The sequence below is a fragment of the Echinococcus granulosus genome (assembly GCF_000524195.1).
Source record: "Echinococcus granulosus chromosome Unknown EG_S00003, whole genome shotgun sequence".
Lineage (NCBI taxonomy): Eukaryota > Metazoa > Platyhelminthes > Cestoda > Cyclophyllidea > Taeniidae > Echinococcus > Echinococcus granulosus.
Window position 1 is genome coordinate 2,880,511 of NW_020170383.1, and position 24,720 is coordinate 2,905,230.

The 24,720-nt window shown below is 37.0% G+C and overlaps 4 protein-coding genes across 4 annotated transcripts; 2 read left to right on the forward strand and 2 right to left on the reverse strand. All coding sequences in view use genetic code 11, as the record gives it.

Annotated features, from left to right (window-relative positions):
- Positions 1-1,319: 1,319 nt before the first annotated feature.
- Positions 1,320-11,048, forward strand: EGR_00993 (hypothetical protein; the record flags this gene model as incomplete). Its single annotated transcript, XM_024490242.1, has 5 exons — positions 1,320-1,961; positions 6,337-6,411; positions 10,451-10,586; positions 10,677-10,896; positions 10,964-11,048. The coding sequence occupies 5 exons, from the start codon at positions 1,320-1,322 to the stop codon at positions 11,046-11,048; spliced, it is 1,158 nt and encodes a 385-aa protein (XP_024355645.1).
- Positions 11,049-13,329: 2,281 nt separating this feature from the next.
- Positions 13,330-13,719, reverse strand: EGR_00994 (Dynein light chain 1, cytoplasmic; the record flags this gene model as incomplete). Its single annotated transcript, XM_024490243.1, has 2 exons — positions 13,330-13,417; positions 13,508-13,719. The coding sequence occupies 2 exons, from the start codon at positions 13,717-13,719 to the stop codon at positions 13,330-13,332; spliced, it is 300 nt and encodes a 99-aa protein (XP_024355646.1).
- A 3,838-nt stretch (positions 13,720-17,557) lies between these two features.
- On the reverse strand, positions 17,558-17,910 carry EGR_00995 (Dynein light chain 1, cytoplasmic; the record flags this gene model as incomplete). Its single annotated transcript, XM_024490244.1, has 2 exons — positions 17,558-17,636; positions 17,714-17,910. 2 exons carry the CDS (start codon positions 17,908-17,910, stop codon positions 17,558-17,560), a joined length of 276 nt encoding a protein of 91 aa, XP_024355647.1.
- Positions 17,911-19,255: 1,345 nt separating this feature from the next.
- On the forward strand, positions 19,256-19,663 carry EGR_00996 (Dynein light chain 1, cytoplasmic; the record flags this gene model as incomplete). The annotated part of the gene is made up of 2 exons (XM_024490245.1): positions 19,256-19,497; positions 19,585-19,663. 2 exons carry the CDS (start codon positions 19,256-19,258, stop codon positions 19,661-19,663), a joined length of 321 nt encoding a protein of 106 aa, XP_024355648.1.
- Between the last annotated feature and the right edge of the window lie 5,057 nt (positions 19,664-24,720).

Genomic DNA, 24,720 nt, shown 5'->3' on the forward strand with positions numbered 1-24,720 from the left:
CTAATTCTTTGCTTTGGTTGCGCTGACACTTAAGACTTTGATATTGTACTTCCGCTATGCGGTATGACCTTCAACATTTTTTGTGAAATAATTTAAGATGATTCGGCGAAGCCATATTAACGATAGCTGCTAAAAATTCAGTCGAGTCTGTTTCAATCATTTGTGAGAATTTGTGTAACGCACCGATATTTCCTTAACTATGTATTTGACTACGCGGAGACTTGAGTCTCCGCAGATTGGAATTCCGGCCGAAGCCAAGGCATTTGGGCTAGCCCAGTAGCTCCTTAGTCTTTCTAGAAGACTACAATCTACAATCTAAGCTTCCTGTCAACGATAAGAACGAGTCCGTAAATTTTTATTAGTAATCATGGTAGAGGTATTGCAAAAACAAATTTATTGCACCGAACATGTTGTTTCGCATTGCTTATTGAAAATGTCAACTCCATTTATGATTTGCAGAACAGACCTAATCACAGAAGGTATAGCTATACACAGGTTTACCTGAGGCCATGATTATTGGAGGTTTCCAAGATGTCAATATAAACACTTTAAACTTAACAAATATAGCTCAAGCAGTGTATTAAGTGAATTCAGTTGATCAGTCATGCTTGCTCCCATTTGGGCTTCCTCTTAATTATAAGAATTTAGCTTATCTTGGTGCTTATCTGCCTTGTTGAAAGAAAAATTACAAATTGTAATGCTTTGATAGTTTGCTTAACTCTTCATTCGATTATGGAAGTACATGCGTCCCAGCAGATTGCACTTCCGCTAAGTGACATGGCGTTCGGACCATGAGAGCAGCTCTAACTCTTCTGTACGTCAGTAACATGTTTTCTGCCATAATACTTAGACTTCTCTTAAAGTCAAGATTACCCGAGGAGCTACAAGGTCATGCGAAACTGATAGCAAAGCTAGTATGCTGATGAGCAAACTTACTGATTTAACTATACCCCACAAATAGCAAAAAAATTGAGTCATTGACGGCATGCTTTCGTAGTTCTAATGCTTAGGTTGCTGATAAAGTGCTTTAGAAGGCATTGTAGCATTTGGGAAGAACAGTTATTTAGTTGTACCACTCGAAATTACCGATAAAAAAAACCAACTTTGCGTTTTATCAGGATTATAAATCTATGTCAGTGTTATGCTGCAAGTGTAGGGAATTAGGCAATATTCATCCTTTGTTATATGCCGTTGAAAACAAACTAAGCAAATGAGTTATCAAGAGAACTGCCGCGGCAATTAAACCGCTGAAATCTCAAGGTCATTCTCGTTTTGAGACCTGCTTATCACGTTATATCGCCTATCACTTTGGTCGTAAAATGAATGAAAATTCTGGAACGGCACATTTGTCTTCTCACCCAGACCTTTTGAATATTGATCGAGAATATGCGGACAACCTCAAAATTCTTCTGGACAATAGCCCGAGTAAAGGTTTAGAGCAGTTAAAGGTGGCATCAATTTGTAACGATGAAAAAAATGATTTAGTCAGTAAAAGTAATGGTATTACACCATCCTCTACAATTTTACCAAAAAAAGGTCCCCCTTTGTTGGTGTTGGAGACGACTGCATCAGAAGACGTGACAGTTCCGGAACGCGACTGCGGGCTTAAGTCGATTCCCGAAGAGGCTGTGTCTTCCTATTACAAAGACGATATAACTAACGGTGTATCTTTTGATCAAGACTCTGTGCGAACCTTTCACACAACCATTTTTCTTGGGAATAATGCCAAACCCTCCAATTCTACTGACCTTGGTAAAGCAGTTAAGGTCTCGACACCTGTTGCGCGCTCGAAGTCTTTTGGAAGAAAAAATATGTCGGCACGTATTCAGTCGCTCCTAGAACATTTTGAATCATCTGACCGCAATTTTGATTCTTCCTCCTCGTTGCCTGAAATACCTCGAAATATCGAAAAGAGACCGGCCAAACAACCTTCCCCTGAAGCATCGATGTCTGAAAATAAGGTATTATTTCCAAACCTGGCCCACTCTTGTCTTACCTACCAGTTATCCCATTTTTCAATTGAATGGAGTGACCGCTTAGAAACTTATTTGGATTTAACCTTAAATTGTATCTTTTAGTCATCAGCAGAAGCATGTTTTGCTTGCAACAAAGTGATTTACCCGCTTGATCGCTATTCGACAGGTTCTCACGTCTACCATAAGAGCTGCCTCAGATGCAGCGTCTGTGACCGAAGCTTATCGTATGTCTTGTTACATATTACAATATCTAAGGCATTCTGGACTCTTATTGCTTAAAATTTATTAATACCAATTCGACAACTATCCGACGTCCAATCTTTGTGTACGCGACATAAGACTAACACAGCTAAAGTGTTTGGCTGCTTTTTTTGTACTCGCATGCATCTATTTTACTTTTTAAATACACTGGTGCCAGAGTTGTTTGACCTGATATTTAGATTGGAATCCTATTTTATTTTGTCAAACGTAACAATTAGTTGTATATTCTAGTTAAAGAGAATTAAATGTGTAGCGTCGTTTAGTATACATGTGTAGAATTTATGTGCTTTTTCATTTAATTTTATGGTCTGTTTTATTCATTGCAACATACTTGTTTTCGGCTTTATTCAGTTGATGAGTTAATTAAGATCAAGGCAAGTTGTGAATTTGCGTTTAAAAAAGACGGTAATGACGGAATTTTCAACCACTTATTCTTTCGTATAGACACGGAGAACTTGTTTTACATATTTTCTGGATCCCATATTTCTTCATTCTTCACTTATCTAATTCCGCCAATTGTTGAGTAATATCGGATAAGGGTTGCAATTTTATGATGCCAACGTAATGAGGAACTATTTTTAAAGCCCTTGATAGGCGCTCACATTTTGATTTCCCCACTACGTTATTGAATTAACATCTCTTTCTCGCTTAATGAATTAACTTTTAGGCTTTACTCAGATTTGATTGGAAAATTGTGTTCTTCGAATTTAATTCGGTTGATTCGCCTGGCACAAATAGTTGTCTTGAGGCAAAACATTTCGTGTCATTTAAGTTCGATTTTACGGGTTCCATGAAACCCAAAAAAGCATCAAAAGTTAAAGGTCTACAAGACGATGATCTGCGACAAAAGCGTTGCTCTATTCTCACAAATACTCAATCAAATGTTCACGTAGATGTAAATTCCCCATAGAACTTGGATTAGTAAAATTCCAATTTTCATCCTAGCTGTGTCAAAAAACCGTAATTCCGAAAACTAGTGCTAGTCGTTTGTAATGTAGCCTTCATTCTCGTCGATAGCAGATTTTATGCTCACTAAATACTGATACTGGGAGAAATTCAGATTTGCAAATCCAATTTTCTGTCCTATTACCACAAAACTGATAATTTTTGACTGCATATATGGTTGTTTTCTGTTTGTGATCTACATTCAGGGGTGTCACCTGTGAGTCTTCGAAGGACAAACTCTTTTGTCGACCTCATTTCCTCGAAAAAGCCCACGGAATTTGTAAGTATGATATTCCTGTTCGCCTTTGATTTATACGACTCCATAAATAACCAGACATAGGATTACCAGTTATTGTATCTGGTAAGAGCAATTGATTACCTCTTTTTACCCCATTTTCCCTAAATCTTGCACCAGTTAAAGTTAATGGCGTCATTACAAAATGAAGTTCATTTTAAAGATTAATCGTTGAGTCAATTAAATGAATAACGATTTCAGTTTTGTCCTGCACATTTGCCTTGTGTAGTTTACTTCTACCTTCTCAACTAAAATGCTTATCAGCCTAGACTGACGGCTTTACGCAACGCCTGAAGTTTTAGCCCATGAGCTGTCAGTTAATACACGGAGGCCTTAACATACGGCCGAAATGACCTCTGCCTTATGTCAATAACTTCCCGTATTGTGTCAGCCAGGAGGTAGCAGCCTGATGACTGAGATCGCACTTGTAGCGCCTGACTCATCGATCAAGTGTCATGTCTTCATGTTATGCGATTGCTTTGCTTGTCTTGATGATGCTTTTTCACAATTGAATTATGGGCCCAAATTACTCGGTACTGTTCGCTTTTGTGTAAATGCCCTTGGTTTCAATGCTGAATGATCATGTGCCATCCTTAGCATGCTCAACCAAAGTGTGCACTGAGATCCAGCATACATATGTGTGTGTGAGATTCACATGATGGTGCATAAATGTGAGATTCTTTACAGATTAAGCAGTTTATTTTGTAAATTTGGTAATTCATAGCCAAAGACTTTCCTCAATTTTTTAATTGTACATTTATTTGGAGCCATTTTTATCAGCTTACCGTTGTAGTTTACTGAGTATTTTTTTAAATATTTTCATTGTCTGAAATCGTTTAGTGGAAAGCTGGGGTTATTATTTTTCGAACATGGTTTTTGGGGCAAATTGTTTGAATTTTACTCCCATATCCATCACAAAATGTTTTTATGCAATAAAAAGTACAACTAAGATCTGAACACTAATTTTATATCCTTGTTATCCTTCATCTTGAGGACTATCCTTGCACCACTTGACCTTCTTTAAGATTTTTTGAAGCCCATCATACTTATTAAACTTTTTATAATTAATTGTTGAATGAAGTGACAAAGACAAGTGACAGTGCCATGGTATCGTCCCTCTCGATGCGATTTCGACCAATTGGGATGCACAGTTGAATGTGCTTGACTGTTGAAAACACTGTTCAACGATTGTAAACGTTTTCGTTGCATAAGAGTAGACTCGCTCCGTACCATCAGCTGGCTGCTTATTTCAAAGTTCAATCACGATACCACATGCACGCACGCATGTGTTCATAACTGTAGCTACCGCGATTTTACCATGGTTGTACATAAATGTGCACTCGAATACCAGCATTTTTCGGGTAGAAGAGTATATACTGTTCTGTGTTGACCGGATGTGATTCGACACAACAGGTAAAACTAGCCTTGAGTGACCCCACCGGAGTTTCTAGGCTTTTCCTGCCAGAAGAATGTCGATTCAGGTGATTAATATTACTTAAGGCGTAATAATTCGCGTGATACAAACTGTACTAAAGGAACAGTAATTTCCTGATTATCCGCGTGCTTTTTTATTAAACTAGGAATAAAACCTAGCCATTTTCATCTTGTTTGAGTTATCGACACATGGGTTTAGAACATGCTGTTATCTATTGTCTAATTATATAAAGGTAATTTATCACTACTTTTTCATCAGGTCGTTAGCCAATAAGTATATTTTTTTACTAAAGGGCTTTCATGATACTAGGAAAGGTCAAGGTTGCGTAATCTTATTAGCTTACTATGGTTTCGAAAATGCATGCACATGCATGGAGGTTTCGTGATTTTAAGCTTCACTTGCGTAAACCTCTACCTTACAAATGGAACATTTTTTGAACTTTGGATCGCTCTTTTCACTTTTGTTCCAAGGTGTATTTATTTTGTACCGCAATCTCTTGAACATCAACTTCTGGTAACAGTAGAAATGAGCCCACTTTTAAGCCTTTGTCCGAATACCGTCAGAATTTTTACTGAACCTGGTTTGTGAGTTTGAAGGGCAAGGGTTAATCATAGGCGTATGTAGTGTTTTAATCCGTCTCTCAAACTAAGGTGTTTAACCACCTTTTCATTTAATTTGAGCATAACTATTAAGGGATTAGTTAAGTTTCGATGGAAACATTGCTGTTTGGTTTTTCTTTCTAGTCAGACTTATTTCATTAAGGTGGGGTTGAAGTTGCACATCTCCGGTTCATTATTCATATCCCAAGTTTCTTCCAATTTTCTAGGTGATAATAGTATGTTAATCTTAACGAACACAAAACTTACAATAATACTACTAATAAAACTTAGTGGCTTAGGACCTTATTGACCTACATGACAACCCCATTGTCAAGGGAGGAGTTTATAAAAAGTGTACTTTTTTGAAAAAATATATTCGACAGAAACTTGCTTTTACGGAAAGAGATAATAGGAAAGTTTATGTTTTATCCCGATAGTCTAGGTTTAAGTAGGATGCCCATCATCACAGTCGTGCACAGTTTGAGAGCTTTGATTTATGAGTGATTTTGCATGTTTCATGTCTGAGAGTTGCGTAAGCATAGGATTTATACAAAAAGAATATTTTCTTTTTCTCATAGTCATGTCGTCGCATTTCGTGGCACCACATGGGATCCTTAATGGTTGCTATATCGACGGCGTGTTTACTCTTTCTCATTCTAGATATGTATGTGTGTGTAGTCATAAGCGTATGCATGAAATTATTGAGTAGTAACTGGCAATTAAGTAAGCAAGGGAGAAGTTGTTTTTGTCAAATCGGTCTTGACAGGTGTTTGACAAACTTTTCGATTGTCCTGTGGTATACCTAATCATGCTTCTCTTTTGTAGTTCGAAGATTGTCAACTCCCGTCACGTTTTCGTGTGAGTCCCAAAATGTGGAGCCTTATTCAATTGCTGTCGAATGTAAGTCTCTTTGACCTAAAAAAAGTACTGGAAGGAAGGTAAAGGCGGTGGTTGTCACTTTTTCATTAGGGAGTACTAAAATTTTTCACATGATCGCCTAATGGATTGAGGAGTTGTAGGTGCCCATCACTTGCGTATAACATCCATCATGTCAAATCGTGCTCTCCCTTTTACTTTTAACACAGATTAAAATAGTGCTATAAATTGAAATTTATATTTAAAAGTAGATGATAAATCTACCTGCTCATACTTCTACTTTTGGTATTTTTAGAAGATATTTAGCCGCCCCCGTGCGCCTTGAAGTTGTGGATGTTCAAACTTCTTGCTTTTGCTCACGTATTTGTTTTTACTTTCATCTGTACTTTTTATACATTTTCATCTATATTATAATATCCTTCTACTTCTGACTTATTCAAAGCCCGTCTTCTGCATTGTAATGTACTCTTTTGAGGGAAGGATTCAAGAAGCGTCCGGCGTTATGATGAGGAACATTTCGAAAGGTTGTTAGAGTCGGTATGCGTCTTGTCTAGAACTGCCAAAGGAAAGAAATAAATGCCTTAGCTCATTGTAGACTTCTCATGATTTGTGTGGTCTAAAACTTGTCAGCGTTGGGTCTTTTTTTAGCTACCTACTTTTTCCGCTAACAAATGAACAAGTGTAAGGCAATCCATGAGAATCGGTGGGATGAGGGTAGCACATTGGATTTGCCAAGGGTTCTTGTTAGTCTATTGCGAAGGACCTTACAAAGTGGCTTTCAATTGTTCCAGAGAGCAGTGCTGATTTTCGCATGGATTTAATGACCGTAATTTGTGAATGCAATTGCACCTAATTCCCTTGACTGAGTAGTGTTGGGAGATTAATTTCTGGATTAGAGATGATTCGTTCGAAGTCGGTTTTGCGTGGTTTAGCACTGAAGAAATATGCATCTAAGGCATTTTTAAGTCTTATACGTAACTCAACACTATTTGTAATAAGCCTATTCCAAAAGTATTTTCTTGTAAACTGTCTACTATTAATTAAATTTTAAGTGTATGCTAGTGAAAGTCACAGGCATCCACGTAATCGTATGTGCTTTACATTGCAAAAGAAATGTATATTAATGTCTCATCTACATGCAGAGTGTTAATTCTGATTACGCTTTTTAAGATAAGGTTCATAAAGTTCGGCATTGGAAATCAGTTAACTGCAGGAAATATTCTGACTGTCTTTCGCTTAAGCTCCATTTTGCCCTACTGAAAGCATTGCAGTAGCAATAATAAAGTTTTGTTGGAATTCATGTTATCGCATTCGGTTACATGCGATATACGTGCCAAATGCGGGTTTAAAACGACTTCTTCTAAATAAGCATAGGTACTGTTGAATCGACTAATTTTATTTGTTTTATTCAATATATAGGGACAGTTCTTGGCGTAAAGCCATTGTTTGGACGTTCATCTGATTTATTTGATGTTTTGATAGCTTGGCTGCACTATTTCATTACGGAACTTTACTGCACCGGGTGTTTCAGTTATAAACTACGCCTAAAATCAAAATTAGGAATCAAAATGTTCCTCTTGCAAATACATGAAATTCCCACAACTACATCACATACTTAAGGAAATCACCATAAAATAATACGACAATAATTGAATAGTTAAATCCAGTTTATGCTTAACGGATCCATCGCTTCCTTACAGTTTATTTTGTTGATGTGTTTTTCAAGGGTTTGTGCCGCTTTGGATGCGTGGAAAAGCCTTATTAATCCCCACACTTCAACAGGGATGGTAGTGATAGTCAGCAGAATATGATTTAAGCAAATGAGAATGTCAAATATTAGTGAAAAATTACTTAGCAAGTACTTTTTATTTTTGGTCGAATAAGCATTTGGAATCATTTTATTGAACAGTAAAGGGAACTAGGCTTAAACATTATTACTACTCCTAATAATGAGAAATCATTAGGAAATCATTCCCTTTTTGCTACCAAAGCTGTTTAGCCAGCAAATTTTTAACTTTATTGAAGGAAAATTTGTCTTGGAAAAGCCTGGCACTGCTGTAGATGGATTTTAATGGAATACTGGATTGTAATTCTCATAGGTGGCGTTAAATGCTGTCACACATTCATGATCATCAGCAAATGGTTTCCTTTTGGAGATCCTGAAAGAAAATTTCAATAACAAGGCTTTACGTTACCAATACTGGCAACCGATGCCTACCTGTCTCCTTCATTTAAACACATTTCTACACATTTGTTTTACATCAGACTCCGTGTGTGTGTGGCTAATCCTTGTCAGTAAAAAGTGAAATGACGCCATTCTGCCAAGTCCTTTACTTTCGATCTACTCTGGCTCATGCCAAAGCACTAGTCTTGAGTAAATTTACTCATTATATTCGGTACCTTCCTAATTGTCTTAAATTTAATTACCCCGAATTTAATTACCAACGCAATTAATAGTGGGGGTTTTGGGCTCTCGTTTGCGCATATGCGAGGAATCAGTTAAAAGAATGGGGGGATCATTGGCTGCATGATCTCACCGTTTAGCTAATTGACTACTCAGTGCAGTTGGCACACGGTGACACCCAATTAATCTACTGACTTGCCCTTAGTGTGCGTGTGTGTGCGACTAGATTACACCGAAAAGCAAGCAAATTAATATCGGTTGCTGCATCATTACTAACTTGCTTTACTCACCAAACACTTAATCAGTAATACCTATAATGTATCCACAAGAAGGATTTAATCCAAACGTCTTCAAGTATTTTGCGAAATATTACTCATCCATGCAATTGCGTGGAGTTTTCAAAAGTACACTCTTCAAAAGGATTAATTATTTTTGCTTTATATTCAGCATTCATTTTAAGTAAATTAAGCCATTGCTGGTCAAGCAGAATTTGCCATTTACAAAGTACGTTCCGCCTTCCACAGAAATTGCACAATATTTCACCTCTGGAATATAGAATGAAAACGGTGAATTGTGCCCTGCTTTCCCGCCACAAAGCATTACTAAACGCATATCACAACTATTACTCAAGGTATTACGAGAATACGGTAATAGTGCTTACGCATCACTTTTTTGGAAACACCAAAACGCGTTTTCCTACTTGTATGGAGAGGTGGAAGTAATCTAAGGAATCGATTTCGGCGGTGCTCTTTGTGCTCCAAAGTGTTTCACCTAGGGAGAGAGATCACTCGCGATATTTGCATTCCCATCGATATGATTCCGGACAACAAGACCAGGAATGAATTAACCCTTCTAAAACGGTGGAGCTAAAGACGATATCATGCGCACTCTTAAGCAGAATAAAGTCAATAACTCGTTTGGTTATTAAACAAGTTTGTGACACCTAAAGACGCCTTTAATTTCATGATTTGTTTTGTTAATTTTAAGCTCTTAAAACCATAAAACAACGAAGTGGTTAATCAAATGATAAGAAGCGTTATTTATCTTACTTTGAAGAGTTCTAAAAACTCATGTATACTACAAAAATCTTTCGAAAATCAACTTTTTCCCAGTGCTGTTGTTTCATTCTTCTCATTTTTTGTATCAAAGCCTTTTTACTAGTTGCGTAAGGTGTACTTAAGGTTTTCACAGTCAGGCAAAATAATACTCCTTGGGAGTAAAAAACTGTGGAATATTGAGTTATAAGACTGGAAATTAAGATCACTGGTATGTTTGTGTGATTAGAATGGAATTAGCATTCTCAAGATAAGTCAAACCATTTCCCCGTAAAAGGAACTTCTAAAATGGGTTTTTTCAAACCACACCACTAGAAAACCATATTAGTATCAAAATAATTTTACATTTTTATGCAGACTATTAATTCATTGGTTAAAACGAAGAATTTAATATGGTGATTTAATTTAAGCAATAAATGCAGCATATTGTCAATCATGGGCATTTAAAGCTACTGACAGGGGGTTGGAAATTCATGAAACCACCCTTGCTTTCTGATCACTAGAATGGGATGGCTTCTTTACGAAGACTCACAACACATACAGATTTGGTGTCACTCTTCTTCATATCAGGGTCGTTAAGAAAGTAGTGTATTCCTGCTCAAAGTCGCCCATCGTCTTGAAGCAAATGTTGCGTAACAGCTCACCTTCTGTGAGAGAAGAACTTGCCTGCCTCATATCCACTGGAGTAGGGCCCACCTTTGCACACCCGCACACAGGCACGTGCGCACTCGTGTGCAAGAGTAGGTGAGCTCAGAGTGACAATTGGAGCAGAGATTTGGTTGGTTCAGGACTATACAAACGAGTTGGAGCCACCGATACCCAACATTCAGAGCCACGCCGGTCGTTGCAGGAATACACTACCATTGGGATGAGCAACAACGAGCGATTTGAATGGAAGTTGAACGATTTTGATATGGGAATCAAGGACATTGTGATTGAAGCCCTTTCCATCAACGATGACAAACTAAGAATTGCTGAGCATATTAAAGAGCACGCGGATTTGCTCTACGGAGGACCGCATCATTGCATAGTTGGCAAAGATTTTTGCGGGTGAGAAGGGGCATACAAATATTTTTTGACTTGTCCTATCAGTTCATCAAGCTCCTTCGTATTTCAGCGTTGGCACTCAGGAAAAGTGGATGCAATGTCGTATGGGAGACTTGAAGGTCTATCTCTACAAGTCTCCACGATGGTCTTCGTAAGATGAGGCGCTCTCTAACCTATTGTATATTCTGTCACTCCTTTGCCGCCTATAAACAGCGATATCCGCAGTCGATGTCATATTATTAACGACTTGAATTTTAATAAAACGAGTACCCTGGACTTACAGCAAAGTTTTACTATCTGCAAAAGTTCCCATTACTCGGTTTTAATTCGATCATAGCTAATCTGTGAATATAGTGATACCGCATTTAGTGTTCGAGGAGTTTTCGTAATAGCTCTGTGAACTTGACTACGAACAAAATAGTGATAAAAAATAGTATTTCTTACGGTGATACGCCACTCATTCATAAAATTTAGTATTAATGTAGTTGTCATTTGCTAAAGGAGCTTGATTTAATGAAAAATTACAAAGCAGAATACATGATTACTCAAATTATTCACATTTCGGACAGGAGCACAAAGTCTAAACCGAAAGGTGAGTTATTTTGTAAATCCAGATGTGGTAAATGGGGTCAACTACGGGTTTGCAATATGTATTTGCTGTGTGAGAAGCGACACTGACTGATGCATAACAGAAACAATATAAAAGACTAATTTCATTGGAGAAATTAAATTCGGTCATTTGTTTCTATTGTGAGATTCTGTAGCACCTCATCAATACACTAAACGATTTTATTTCTTAAAAACATAATTCTCTTCAAAAAAATAAAGTAGCTGCTAAAATAGGAATGTAAGGCTCTTATAACGCAATAATTTCTTCAAAGTGCAAATATTCAAATCAAAGGAACCCCACCTAAAAATTCCCATTCAATTGAAAATTCACGCCTCAAAAAGCAATCGGGACATTGAGACCAGGCTTTAAGGTATAGAGAGTAGAAATTATTTAAACTGCAATAATTTAATGCATTTGATTGCAATTTGTAAGCGAAATCAGAGGGAACAGCGTAATCTCATGTGTAAGAGGAGATATCCTTATTCTAAAAAAAAAACAAAGACAAGTCGCTTAAAAGTTATCACAATCTGGCATGCCATAGCACTTATTTGAGTTTAAATGATCCCAAATTGTGGGACATATCGAGCTTGATTTGTCGTGCCTATGGATGGGTAGTTTATGAAATCATATGCCTTTGTAATTACATCTGCTTCTGTGCTAACTAAATAGGCCAAACTCTTGTGAAATAAAGCATATGTATGATCTGGAAATAAATACAATTGAGATAATAAAGTGCGAAGCCGGAGCCCTGTAATTCCCCCTAATTTTAGGTCCAGTCATGCGACTACTCAAGCTGGTCGATTTCTACTAGGATACTAGGAGATTTCTATTAGGCATTCTACTCACTTTTATGTAGCAAAATCTGCGTTTAGCATTTTAAAAACAGGTGAGATATGTGCGTTTACTACCCTAATTCTTTAGTTATTACGACAAAGGATATTACACAATTTGGTAATTAGTATGCATTATTTTCAGGAGATTGTGAGCTCGGAAATCCCCGTAGTAAAATACCCTCAGACATCCCTTGCATTTATTTTGTAGAATAAAAGGTTAATTCACCGAAACATTTTATTGCAAAATGATTTATGCTAACGGCGCTTCTCTCCCGTGAGCAGCTTCTGTGGTAAATTAACTTTAAATGACTTTTTTAGAAGATCTAGTACAAACGTGACGTAGGGGTGTGTACCGTCGGGTGGAATCTCTGCTAAGATGAAGCCAGGGATGATGAACCCGTATACCATTTAAATATGCTGTCATGGTTAAGCAAGCAGTTTAAAAAAGATTAAGTTAAGATTAAAGTAAGAACTGTTAATTTAGTACACATTTTAAAACTGATATTTAAGGAGCATTTCAAGAAATTAACTAATAATCATTTTTCTACCATCGAATGGCAGTATTGACCGTAGAATAGGTTAATCTGGTTAAGTGCAAAAATGATATTTTTGTTTATTTTCAGTGTTTAGGAAAATTACTAAATCTTCCCGATAATGTCCCACTTTCCAAAATACTAAAATACTTGGATTTTTATTGATGTACGATACACTTTAAACTGATTAAATCATTAAAATACAAATTGAAACTAAGCCAATCGCATTTCTGCACATTTGTCGCTCCTTACTTCAAATTTTGTGCTTATTTTAAAGCTTTATTCAGTCGTTCATATTTTTCTTAAGACTAAGCTTATTATTGCCAAAATCAGGATGTGAGTAAAAGTCCCTTACAATGTCATTATGCTATAGGTGTTTTCAAAGGCTTTTATTTGAATAAGAAATAATAACAGGGTTTGTCTTTGAGTCGAACTGGATCGCTTCTCATACGGTGTAGCTTTATTTCACCTGCTCGTACTGATAGACGAGGAATTGTATGTCTCGTAGAATCAGATGAGCCATGAATCCCGGAGTGAAAGTAAAGTAACTAAAAGGATAATCGACAGTAAATAGCAGTTGGTAAAGCGTTTGGTAGGTAAAAACAGCATATCAATAACCGGCTTTAATCTCCACTAACCTTGCAAAGTGTCGACCAACAATGACATGCCAGTGCCCTCCCAGTTTGTTGTTCAGATCAATACGGATGCTTTTGGCCATCTCATCCTCAGTGCAGTAGAGCAGATCGGCTTTGTGTACGGATTGGAGGATAATTCTCCGCTTATAATCATCGACATCGGCCGTTTTGAAGTGGGGCTTTGCACATTGAGGGTTCGTGATGGCTGTCTGCATGGCGATGAATGTAACAGTGCCTTCAATAGGCCTAAAGTAATGCTCACCGCACTTGTCTTGATTAGCTCCTCTTCCACCAATGATGTTCGTGGTGCTGCTGTAGGTGCGTGCACGCACCCACTTTATTGATCAGACAGCACGCACACAGTGTGACAAAAAGATTGCCTGATTCATGCCATTTAAAGAAAGCAAAGTGAGCTTTATCTAATAAGGTGAATGCAATTATACCTATTGTGAAACATCGTAATTTACTACTCGGTGCCAAGTGAGCCTCCCATTGTGAAATTTCGCCACATGCTCTCCAATTCCCGCTAGTAGAAGGAGCATTGAAAGTAGGCAGGAGTAACTTTTCACGCTAAAGAAGGAAAGGGACTTACAAATTTGCCCAAAATCGTTGCAAGGGTCAGTAGGATTTGATAGTATTTTGTTGTAAGTAGAAATAAGTCCACAGAAGGTACGGGTTCCAGTCAAAACGATGACCGATTTTGAAGAGACATAAATGTAACGTGTTGAAAACTTCCTTACTCGTTTATTTACTGTTAAATTTAAGGCGTATTCGGGTTTTAAAATATTCCATAACTCATATTCACACATACTAATGAGTCAATACAAAATATGGTTTGAGAAATCTAAGTTTATTTAAAAAGATTGATTATACCTAACTTGTTCAGAACCTACGCCATTGTCTGACGCAAGTGCTATTTACACAACTGATGCAGATTGAGATGAAAATATCTTAGGCAGCATAATAAAAGAAAGGAACCCTTGCTTGATGAGAAACCCACTAAGAGCAAAACAATATGTCATTGCATTTACTCTCAGAGCATTAAAATTACAAATACAAATTTGATGATTAACTTAAGACCTAAAAGTTATTACTCTCAATCCGAATGTCCTTTCTAGTCATGTATATATGCTAGAATACCACTGTAATACTTTGATTGTTTCTTTAACTCCCCGTTTCGGTAACGGACCACTTGGAGGCTCTGCCGTTGTACATTGACCAGGTGGCCTGGCCTTTGGACTATGCCAGTAGCCTTAAGCCTTGCTTTGCATCAATAATACACCTTCGAATCAAGTATTGTGTCTTATCTCTTCTTCAGGGAAGGCTCGAGGTGCTACAACCACCTAAAGTTGTGCTCAAAAGACCCATTATACTTAGAAGTATTTAATTTACTAAAATAAATTTCAATGTGCGTTCATAACTTGGTTTCACAAAATTAATCGTTGAAAAAAAGTATGAAAAAGTCCGTCAAGTTTAGCTTGTACGGTTTTGTAACTCACAAAATATATTTTTTATTCACTTTTACCATTTAATTTTGGCATTATTCAGGCATGGCTCCTCTGCTAAAGTTCTCATTGCTGACTCCCATTTCAAGTTATAACTACCAACGAACAAACTTTCGCATGGAGTGCCTACCTCCATTTAGTGTAGTATTTACGTTACTGATTGCTCTCAACTATTGGAATTGTCCTAATTATTTTAAAAATTCAAATCAAATGAAAATATAGGGAGGTAAGCAGCAGGTACCGAATAACTTTTTCTCGTTCGTGAAATACTAATTGCAAAGATACATTAACCGAATTTTGCGCTAATCAACTTTTCATAATATGTCGATTGCACGATTTCCACTACGATTTTGAAGTGTCTTACCATATTCGGTGGAATGATTGATTTAGCAGAAAGTTTAATCATTAATAATTACATCATAATTCTGGTATCAAAAGTTTTCAAAGAGCGGGATTTTTGGAAAAACCAGCCAAATTGCTAAGGGCATTTTCGATTCATGGCCAATTTCTTGGGCTTTCTAATTAAAATTTCTTTTTCTAATAATAAGCTATTGTAGATACCCCTTTTTGCTACAAAAGAGATAGTAAAATTTACTCGAAAATGGCTTTACTCAAACATTTGCATTACGTTTGTTCTATTAGTAATAGAAGCTCCGTTTTGGAGCTAGATTACTAACGAATGTTGCAAAAATTCTTATTAAAAGCTCAGTTCCAGTATATTTAAACAGAGTCTAAACTAAAAGGAAAAGCTTTTAATATTATGCGTTCCTTTACCTTAATCAATGTCGTCACAAAGTTGATTACTGCAAGAACTACCCTTAAATGTGCCTTTAACCGACAATGAGTTACTTCGCATTCGCCACTAGAGTAAATCTGATGTCTAGTAATTACCGAATTATTAAAACCAAATGTCAATTTTGATTGCTTGCTCTTCATCTTCAAGACGTGTTATGAGAGGCAATTTTTTGTAAGATTCCACTTTTCCCATTCCCTTTTTCAACCTTTATAACATTACTGAGCGGCACATCGTCGTATTCAGCATAAAAAGAGTGCCGATGGACACATAATAAGTTTCTCAACAAAATTAGCGTCGACAACAAAGAAAAATAGCTCGGATTTCATGAGAGCACGAAACTGTAGACTTGTGTGATGTTTTTTAATCCTCTGCTGGAAGAGGCTCAAAGAAGTGCATCGCAGTAAAATGCAAAATTTCTCATTAAATACGGTGTTGTGACTCCTCTATAAAACTGCTTTTGCCATAATTTGAGTCAGATCTTTTGATTAGTGTGATTTTAGCAAAAATAAACTTTTAATGCTGCAGTTAAGTGTAAATACTTTTCGTTTACTTTACCTTGTAGTTCTTTTACCAGCAATGAGTTAAAATTTTCCCAGAATGGAATTTAGTAGGACCTAGACGATCACGTTAGCACAAATATTGTTGCCGGCTTTTTCCGATTTGAGTACAACTCGTCAATATTCTCTAAATTTCATTTTCGGGAGCCCACTTCTATTCAAAATGGTTATTACTACAAAGAATCGAATCAACCTACTTGTGATAGCTATTATTCTATTTTGACACCAACCTACCTCATAACCTTCTTAGCGTTAAATGGCATAATTCATGTTAATACTACTTTCGTCAAAGCCTCAAAACAAATTGATAATGCTACTAAGATGCTCTTAACTTACTGTGTGCAGCAACGATCGCTGGCTCTCTGTCATTATTTTCAGTCCTAAGGCGAAGGTAATTTAATACAAAAAGACATTTTATGAATTTAAAGAATAACACTTCAAACGTGCAATATTTTTATCTGAAATTGCAGTTTTACTTTTCTTGCTGCTTGTTTTTGCCATATTCGTTTTAAAATTATTACATATCACGTTTCGCATTTATGGCTTGATAAGTCTATATGTAAACAGATACTATTGCTAGTTTGATTCATTATGGACATAGGCTACGAAATATCCAAGTATCATTGCTTCAGTAAATTCTTCATTTAAACCGCCCTTCTCTAAGCTGCCACCTAGGGGCTAAGATTGTCGTCTAAGATCTTATGTGCTGCAGTTTCGTAAAAGCCATTAATGACTTTGTGTGAAACACCTTAAACGTCATTTACTACCTTGGAAAAACTGGTGTGTAATCTCAGCTGTAACAAGAAAAGCCTATTAATGTCACTTCACGACTTTGTCAACTGCTACTTGGTTTAGATCATAACTGCCAAATAATGCAACAAATCGCCAATTTTATAAACCACTTCTGCTCAGAAAAAAGGTATATATTTCCTGTTAAAATGCGTTTTTGGGTGTAAAAGTCCAAACAAAATGATGCTGTTGTATTTTTTAGGAAACTTATTGTTAATCTTCATTCTTTTAATAACGAAATAGGTCAATAAGTAGAATTGTGAGAACGTTTAGTAAATCATATCTTTTTACCCAAATTTAAGGTAAAAGACATGAGAGAGATGTTATAAGCAAAGTTCAAATGCACAAATTGATAGAAACACTTTATATTCCGGAAGGAGCACTTTAAAACATCCGTTATAAAATGCTATAAATATTTGTACACAAGAACACAGATATTGCTCATTTCCGCGTAGAAGTAGGTATTCGCCTCGTAAGGAAAGGAACTAAAAGACAAAATGAACCAGTGACTGAAAATGAAGAAAAAAATACAGCTTTTAGTTGTGGTTCATGGTTTGTTTACCTGCCAAAAAAGTCGCCAACATGGCAGTGCCAATTACCACCGTAGCGGCTATCGCACTCACTTTTCACAGTGCTGGCTATCGCCCGTATGTTCGACAATCCTGATGTTCGGGCTGCATCGGCGACAATCTGTTCCATATCCTGTCGCCTATCATCTGTCATGTCCGTCTGGATGTTGATGATTCGCTCATCGCCCATAGTGAAGGCGATTAGGGTTGATTTGCAGGGAGAGAGTCAGGAAAGCGGTGTTATGCGGAATAGTTCCTATGAGAGAAAGAGCTGCAGAAAAGGAGAGGTGGTTGAGAGGCGTGATGCAGCCTAGCTCACACCAACCATAGCGCGGTTTCATCGGTGCACGTGACGTTCACGGCTGCGCCAGTGCATTTAAAACCGCCGGTTTTATTTGTCGAGGCAACGGATTAGCCATGGGATATCCTTCACATTGGCTGAAAGTTATAACAACTTTCCAGCAAGAGGATCTGTTTAAAATGACAAGTTTCGAATATCAAATTATAAGTTGCTGCAAATAAATAGGATTTGGGGTTAATTGCTTCGCGGAGGTGAAAAAGTGACGAACTGTATATAATAGTACTTCGGCAGAAGCATACGAAAATTGACAGGGATGGCTAACTCATAGCCATTCCATACTCCAGCAAAATTTTGTGGATATGGCACAATCGCTCCATTACTCATTATTTGCCAAGCTACTTTACCCAATGAAACACTTTAAAGTCCCAAACTTTGAAGAGGTTGCGTTATTTAAAAACAAAGAAGAGAGTTATTGACTGGACGCCCCTTGTGTTGCGTACAAAATTTGTTCATAGCAAAAGCTGTTGGTAATTATTAAAAAATGTTGATTAAGGTTTTTATGCTTCCAGTTTTTAACTTTATATCACCCTAAACACATCTACCGTCACACCTGGAAAAGTGCGTGAATAAAAATGATAGCGCGCCAATTACTAACCGTCTCAAAACATATCAGTCGGAAATCGATTCCCCAAAACTTTTATTCCTCCTTTAATCTTCAAAGTACTTGTGGTGCAAACACGTGTATACTTTTATGCCCCCGTGATTAATGCATGACTTTAAAAATCGTCTAAATGTCATAATTTAGTTTATTTTGTCTCCCCTTTGAAGAGGCTTATTTCCTTCCAAACTGTTCGTTTCCAATTTTTTGGACAGTTTCCATCTTTTCAGTTTCTCCAGTAACACTTGGAAAATATTACTATACAAAAATTGATGTACTATTAGAATGTCATTGAATTAAGAATAATACCTTTCTCGAGCTTGGGTAAATGGATTGTAAACTCTTAATGCTGATCTGGAAGGGTCAGGCTAGCATCGAGACCTGGCGTGAGGAACCAATCAGCCAGCTCAACTTTGAGTAATTAGAGTGCGTTCATCGCACCAGCAAATGAACCACTCATCATAAAGTATTGTTAAGAGCCGCACAATCGAGTAGGCTTGTCGTCTTTCGATTGCACACTAACAAGCGTATACATCTGGGTTCAGTCAATCCCGTTGAGAGAGAGCACTTTCAACCATGAGTAGCCATCACCGTCAACGCTACCACAACAGAAGGGGTCCAGAAGATCCATGTGAAGTACGAGCCAAGTTCGTGACCAAGGATCTCCACGAGAAGAATGAGACTCGATTCCTAGAGGTAGTTCAAACAGCGTGTCAAATCCACGATAATCTGGTTGATTTGAGCACTTCCATTAAGCAGACCATGGACGAGACATACGGACCGACGTGGCATGTCGTGGTAGGACCAAACTTTGCCAGGTAGGCACGAATCTATTTATTAAGGCCCTCCCATTTTCTACTGCCTGCTGCACACTAACATTTTAATCTTTTTTTCCACCCTTGCAGTCATATTATGCACGAGAAGAGAGCTTTCGCCCATATCAAGTGCAACAACCTCTCGTTTCTCATCTACAAATATGGCTGAATCCCAAATGCTTACTGCTGGCTGAGATTGAGAATACTTCCTGCTGTGAACTGATATTATACGTATTTGATAAATATTTATCTGTCAATCTAGATACTATCTTCAGCTTGTATTTGAAAATTTTTAAGGGACATAAAATATTCTGTCCCAGATCTGATGGATACTTAGCCTTCTCGATCTATAAAAGCTACTCAAAAGAGTGTGCGAAATCTACTTAAGAATATTAATATAGCTAGCGAAAAAAATTGGACAAATGATGTGTTAATAATTATCTTGGAAAACATCAGTTATTATTTTGGATAGGAGTTATTTCCTAACCAACCATCAAGTCAAAAACATCACTCATCTTAAATTCTAAGGAACAGACGTAGAAGAGCTTTCCTTCAAATCACTTAATAATCAGCCAAAGAACCCATTTTTTGTTTAGCTATATTCAGTGCTTTGTCAGGGGTCAGAGAGGTAGTCCTCACTTGTTTGGTACTTCTTGCATCGCTCCAATCCAATTTGCACACAGATATTTTAATTGACTATTTGTTAAGGTGCTACACCAGATCACCCAAAAATCTTCCTTAAAATATTAGTCGATTGAATGTTTCGGTCACAACTCTTGGATAGTTTAGCATAATTGTACAAATTAAGGGCCAAATCGAGTAAGATCAAGCTCTGAGAAACACTACCATAGTCTGTGGGAATTCTTAAGGGGATCCACAATTAAGGCTTTAGTAAGGGTTGCCAGTCATGGTGTAGGTAACGCAGTTTTACTAAGCTCCGGTTAATGTTATTAGAGTTAAGTACCTCTAGGACTTGAAAGATATGGTTTGTTACAGAAAAATTTTTGGACTCGCTTAATATCGACACATTGAGCTATGCTAAGTATCACAATGACGCATTGGACGTTACGTGTTTTCTTTCGGCTTTGAAGTAGTCATAGTTTTTTCTACTACACAAGAGTTATAAAATGCCTTATCTCTCATTTACTTACATTTACGCGAAATATTTGTAAAGTCTCACCATTTACAATTCGTCATACTTTATCACGTGCTTTCATTTTAAAGGTAGAAAGTTGCGTCAGCCTATACCAAGTACCAGCTCATTTCGCATTTTCAGAACCATAACGAGGTCCATCTCGTGCTTCATTGCTGACTTCAAATTCACATCAATTTCTTAATGTTCAAAGTTATAAATTAAAATTGCGAACTTCTACTTCATTATCACTTGTACATAGTCTTGTCCCCATAAATGGTTCATTATAATAGGACCCACAAAATCAGTGTCTTCTCGTTTACTTACTTCTTTTTCAGTGTCACCGCCTTAGCCCAAGAACTATCGTTTATTTCGTCTATAAAAACGTTGAATTTACTTCCAAATAAAACATTACCTAACTTTTTGCACTTGTGCTTATATAAGGTATTTGCATCCTATTCATCCCAAAAATATTGGATTCCCCAATAGTTTTACGCACAAATCTAGGTAGGTATTTAGCTATGTAACTCCAAAGTCATGACTTTGTAAAGTGCTCAGAAGAGCACTTTGGAAAGTATCTCTATGCAATTTTGATGAAAGATTATATAAACAACCATTTTGTTTTAATAATTCCCTAAATAAAGAAAACCACTGTAATGTCCACATTTCGATAAGGTTGGGAGAGACCACCAATGGTTCTTAAACAATCTATTGAATAAAAATAAACACGAGGAGATTAATGATATCGAGGCATACATTGCTTTCAACAAAACACAGAGCAAACAAAATTCAGATGTTCTTTAGTTAGCCCAAACGATACATTAGAATGGTAAGGTCCCCATATCTCGCTTGGATGTAGCCTCCTGGACAGTAACTCATGAAACTAAAGTGGAAAATTATAGTGACTTGATAAACCAGAAAATTAAGATAAGTATATCAGTGGACAGCCAAAGAGACATCTTACGCAGCGTAGTCGGTACCAACAACGACATGCCAGTGTCGTCCAATATCCTCGTCCAACATATCCTTTAATCTGGATGCCATTTCCTTGGGCTCTTTTTGTGATTTTATAGTAATTTCGCGGATTTTGCCTATTATTTCGGATCGATTTGGATTCCGAAAATCCGCCCGCTCCACCAAAAACACCTTTGGGGTACCCTCCATATCCTGAGCGTTTTTTGGGGTAGAAGAGGTTGTATGACCGTCACTCTCTTAATTACAGTGAAATGAGTCCTCCTTCTGGTGCTTACTTAGGCAGTGGAAAAATTTGCGCATTTCATTCAACTCATGTGTGTCGTTTCAACCAATCAGACTGGCGCGTGTAGTGCGCAAAAGCCATCATGTCTACTGCTAAACGGTATGATAATATTCTGGTGCTGTAAAGTCTTATTCGTTGAAACCATTCGCGGTGTTCCCATGATTGAATTACTGGGAAAGACAATGAATTGAAGTTTGGTTAAACATGGGAATTGGTGTACAGCTTCGTTTTGCACGAAGCCACAGTGTTCTATTACCCCACTCAAGAAACCATGGACCGTAGATTTTATTTGACGCATCTCTTTGTTTTTCTTTTGTCGTAAAAGAGCAGCGACTTATCAGCTTACAGTAATTAGGCAAACATTTTGTTCTAAACAGCTGAAGGATTGACTCACTGTTTGGTTTTGGATTAACTAGAGCACACATCTTTGCTTTTAATATGGATACACGCTAAAAAGGCTGTATTGAACCATAAGACTTGAGGAATTGTTCGTTTTTAGCTGTTTTATTTTTATTTTAAGCATGCTTTGTTCGAATTTTACCGAATGCTCGCCAATTTTCTAGCCGAGAGGTTTAAATCGGTGTATGGTGCTGATCAATTAATTAATTACCAACAAAGAAAAGATCATAAATTAAAAACTACTTCTTTCCCTATTTAGAGTAAATGTGTGAAATTTCCTGTTCAAATTACCATCCTAGCTGCAAATTTTATTTCCTTCAGTTTATGGTGCTATTAAAACGTGAAAATTAATGCAAGCAATTTGTAGAAGTTGTAATATTTTTATTGTTTGCTTAACACTCGGCTTTCGTTCCTCGAACGCTTAAAGCTTAGCCATTATATTTCTACTGGGCGCCAAGATCTCCAGGCCATGATGGCAACCTCCCCCGTCTTCAAACCCTTCTGTACGTCAAAAATACATTTTTCTTCCTAGTATTACGCCTTCTTTCGACTTGAAGCGCTAAAGGAATTTGAAAAAAAAATGACTTTCATTTTGAAGTTGTCCATCTTTTCAATTAAAGCTTTTGAAAACAATAATTGCTTTCAAAATCTTTTAGAACATAGCCCTTCATCATTTTTTGTTATCCCACTTGATCAAAAAATTAGAAGGCTTCATGTGATCCAGGGAGACTTAAAAGTCCATTCGATGGGGACGCTTTGTAGCAGATTACCTTTTGATGGGGTTCGCAATACTGATATTGATATCTAATGTAGTGCTCGGATTATTTTTTAACTTTTAGTTTTGGTTTTGAGGGCACTTAAGTAGCAGTTTTTGTACTAGCGCTGGACGGCATGGCCTCCGGGCTACGCGAGCAACCTCTTAGGACTTCTGTAGATAGGTAATGCGTTTTCTGTCGGGGTGGTATGTCCTCTTTCGTCCTCAGGGAAGTCTAAATGCGCCGCATCAAACGTCAGGTAAAGCGTACATATAAGACATTAAGCAATTTGCTATTGCACGTGTAAATGCGAAAAAACTATCATAAGGCAACAATCTGGAAACGTGCAAAATTCACACCATTTAGAATGTATGAAATGCAAATTTAATTTGGCACATTATCCGACCTCATTATCCTAAGTTAATCAGCAAACTATGCATAGTAGACCATGGCAACAGAAGACCCCTAATTTAATAACTGCTAGACTGTAAAGTTGTCGACTAATTAAGTTTTAACTTAAAAAAAGGCCTTTAAAACAATCCAAAGTACGCACTTCGACATCGGAAATGGTGGTTATTTTTCGTTGAAAATGCTATTAACCATTTTGCATGTTGATTGCCTTCAAATTTGTAAACAGAGGGTCTGTAAACAACTCTACTTGATGCACCCAAGAAAATTAAATGATCAGCAAAGTGACTTTGTTCTCTTGATTATTAATAACCGATCTCCCATGATCTCTGGGCGGGTGTGTGCAGAGATGAGTGCAATGGTTGATTCAGTCTTTCATTGCCTTGAGTCATGGCTGACGCAACGGGAGATAGGTTTTTAATTAGCCTAAATAAATATTACAAAAGCTAGAAACCTTCAGATTTTTATTTATTATGTTATTCGCCTTTAGAATTGGTTGTTTTGATGGAATCTTGGGGCCATTCATTTACTGAAGCAAGTACAGCATTTGCTTTACCCATATTTTTTCCACAAAATCAAACATTAAAGGGAATTGGAGGAGTTAAATGCGTAAATTCTAAGGTTCTGCGATTTGTTTGATTTTGGCTTAAGTAGTTCTAATGAATTCGTGTTTATTCTCCATGTCTTGACCATCTTATCTCGCGTTAAATTTTATGTTAACTGTCACAATCGACTTCAAGGTATTCATTATTAAAATTTGTGATAGACAGATAAAAAGGATGCATTTTGTTTATGCTTTCAAGCCTCTTTTGAATAACGAAGTGCAGGGCGTGTCATTGAGACTGCAGCGCATTACAAATCGAATCAAATGGAAATTTGAGAACTTCAATATCAAAGTACTTGTTAAAAGTTTCACGGTTTGATGTCTAATTGCCTTTCCGTACAAAGATTTGTATAACTGTATAATTTGTATAATTGACGACATTTTGTGCTGTTAGTTTACGAATTTACATATTCTAATATATTTCACTGATGTCAATAAGGTTATCAAGGGCAGCAAGCTCTGTGCCACGGACATTGAGCATAAGTAAAGGATTCACCAGTATTTTGTCAGCTTCAGGACTTTAAAAATGATAACACGGCAGCTGACAAAATAAAGAAATGCTTATCTACAAGTTGACGACAAGTGTATTTATCTCCTGGCCTAAGTTATCTTCCAGGCATTTATGGTCATGTTCTTTGCTTCTGTTAACTTTATAAGTCGTGTTGGAAGA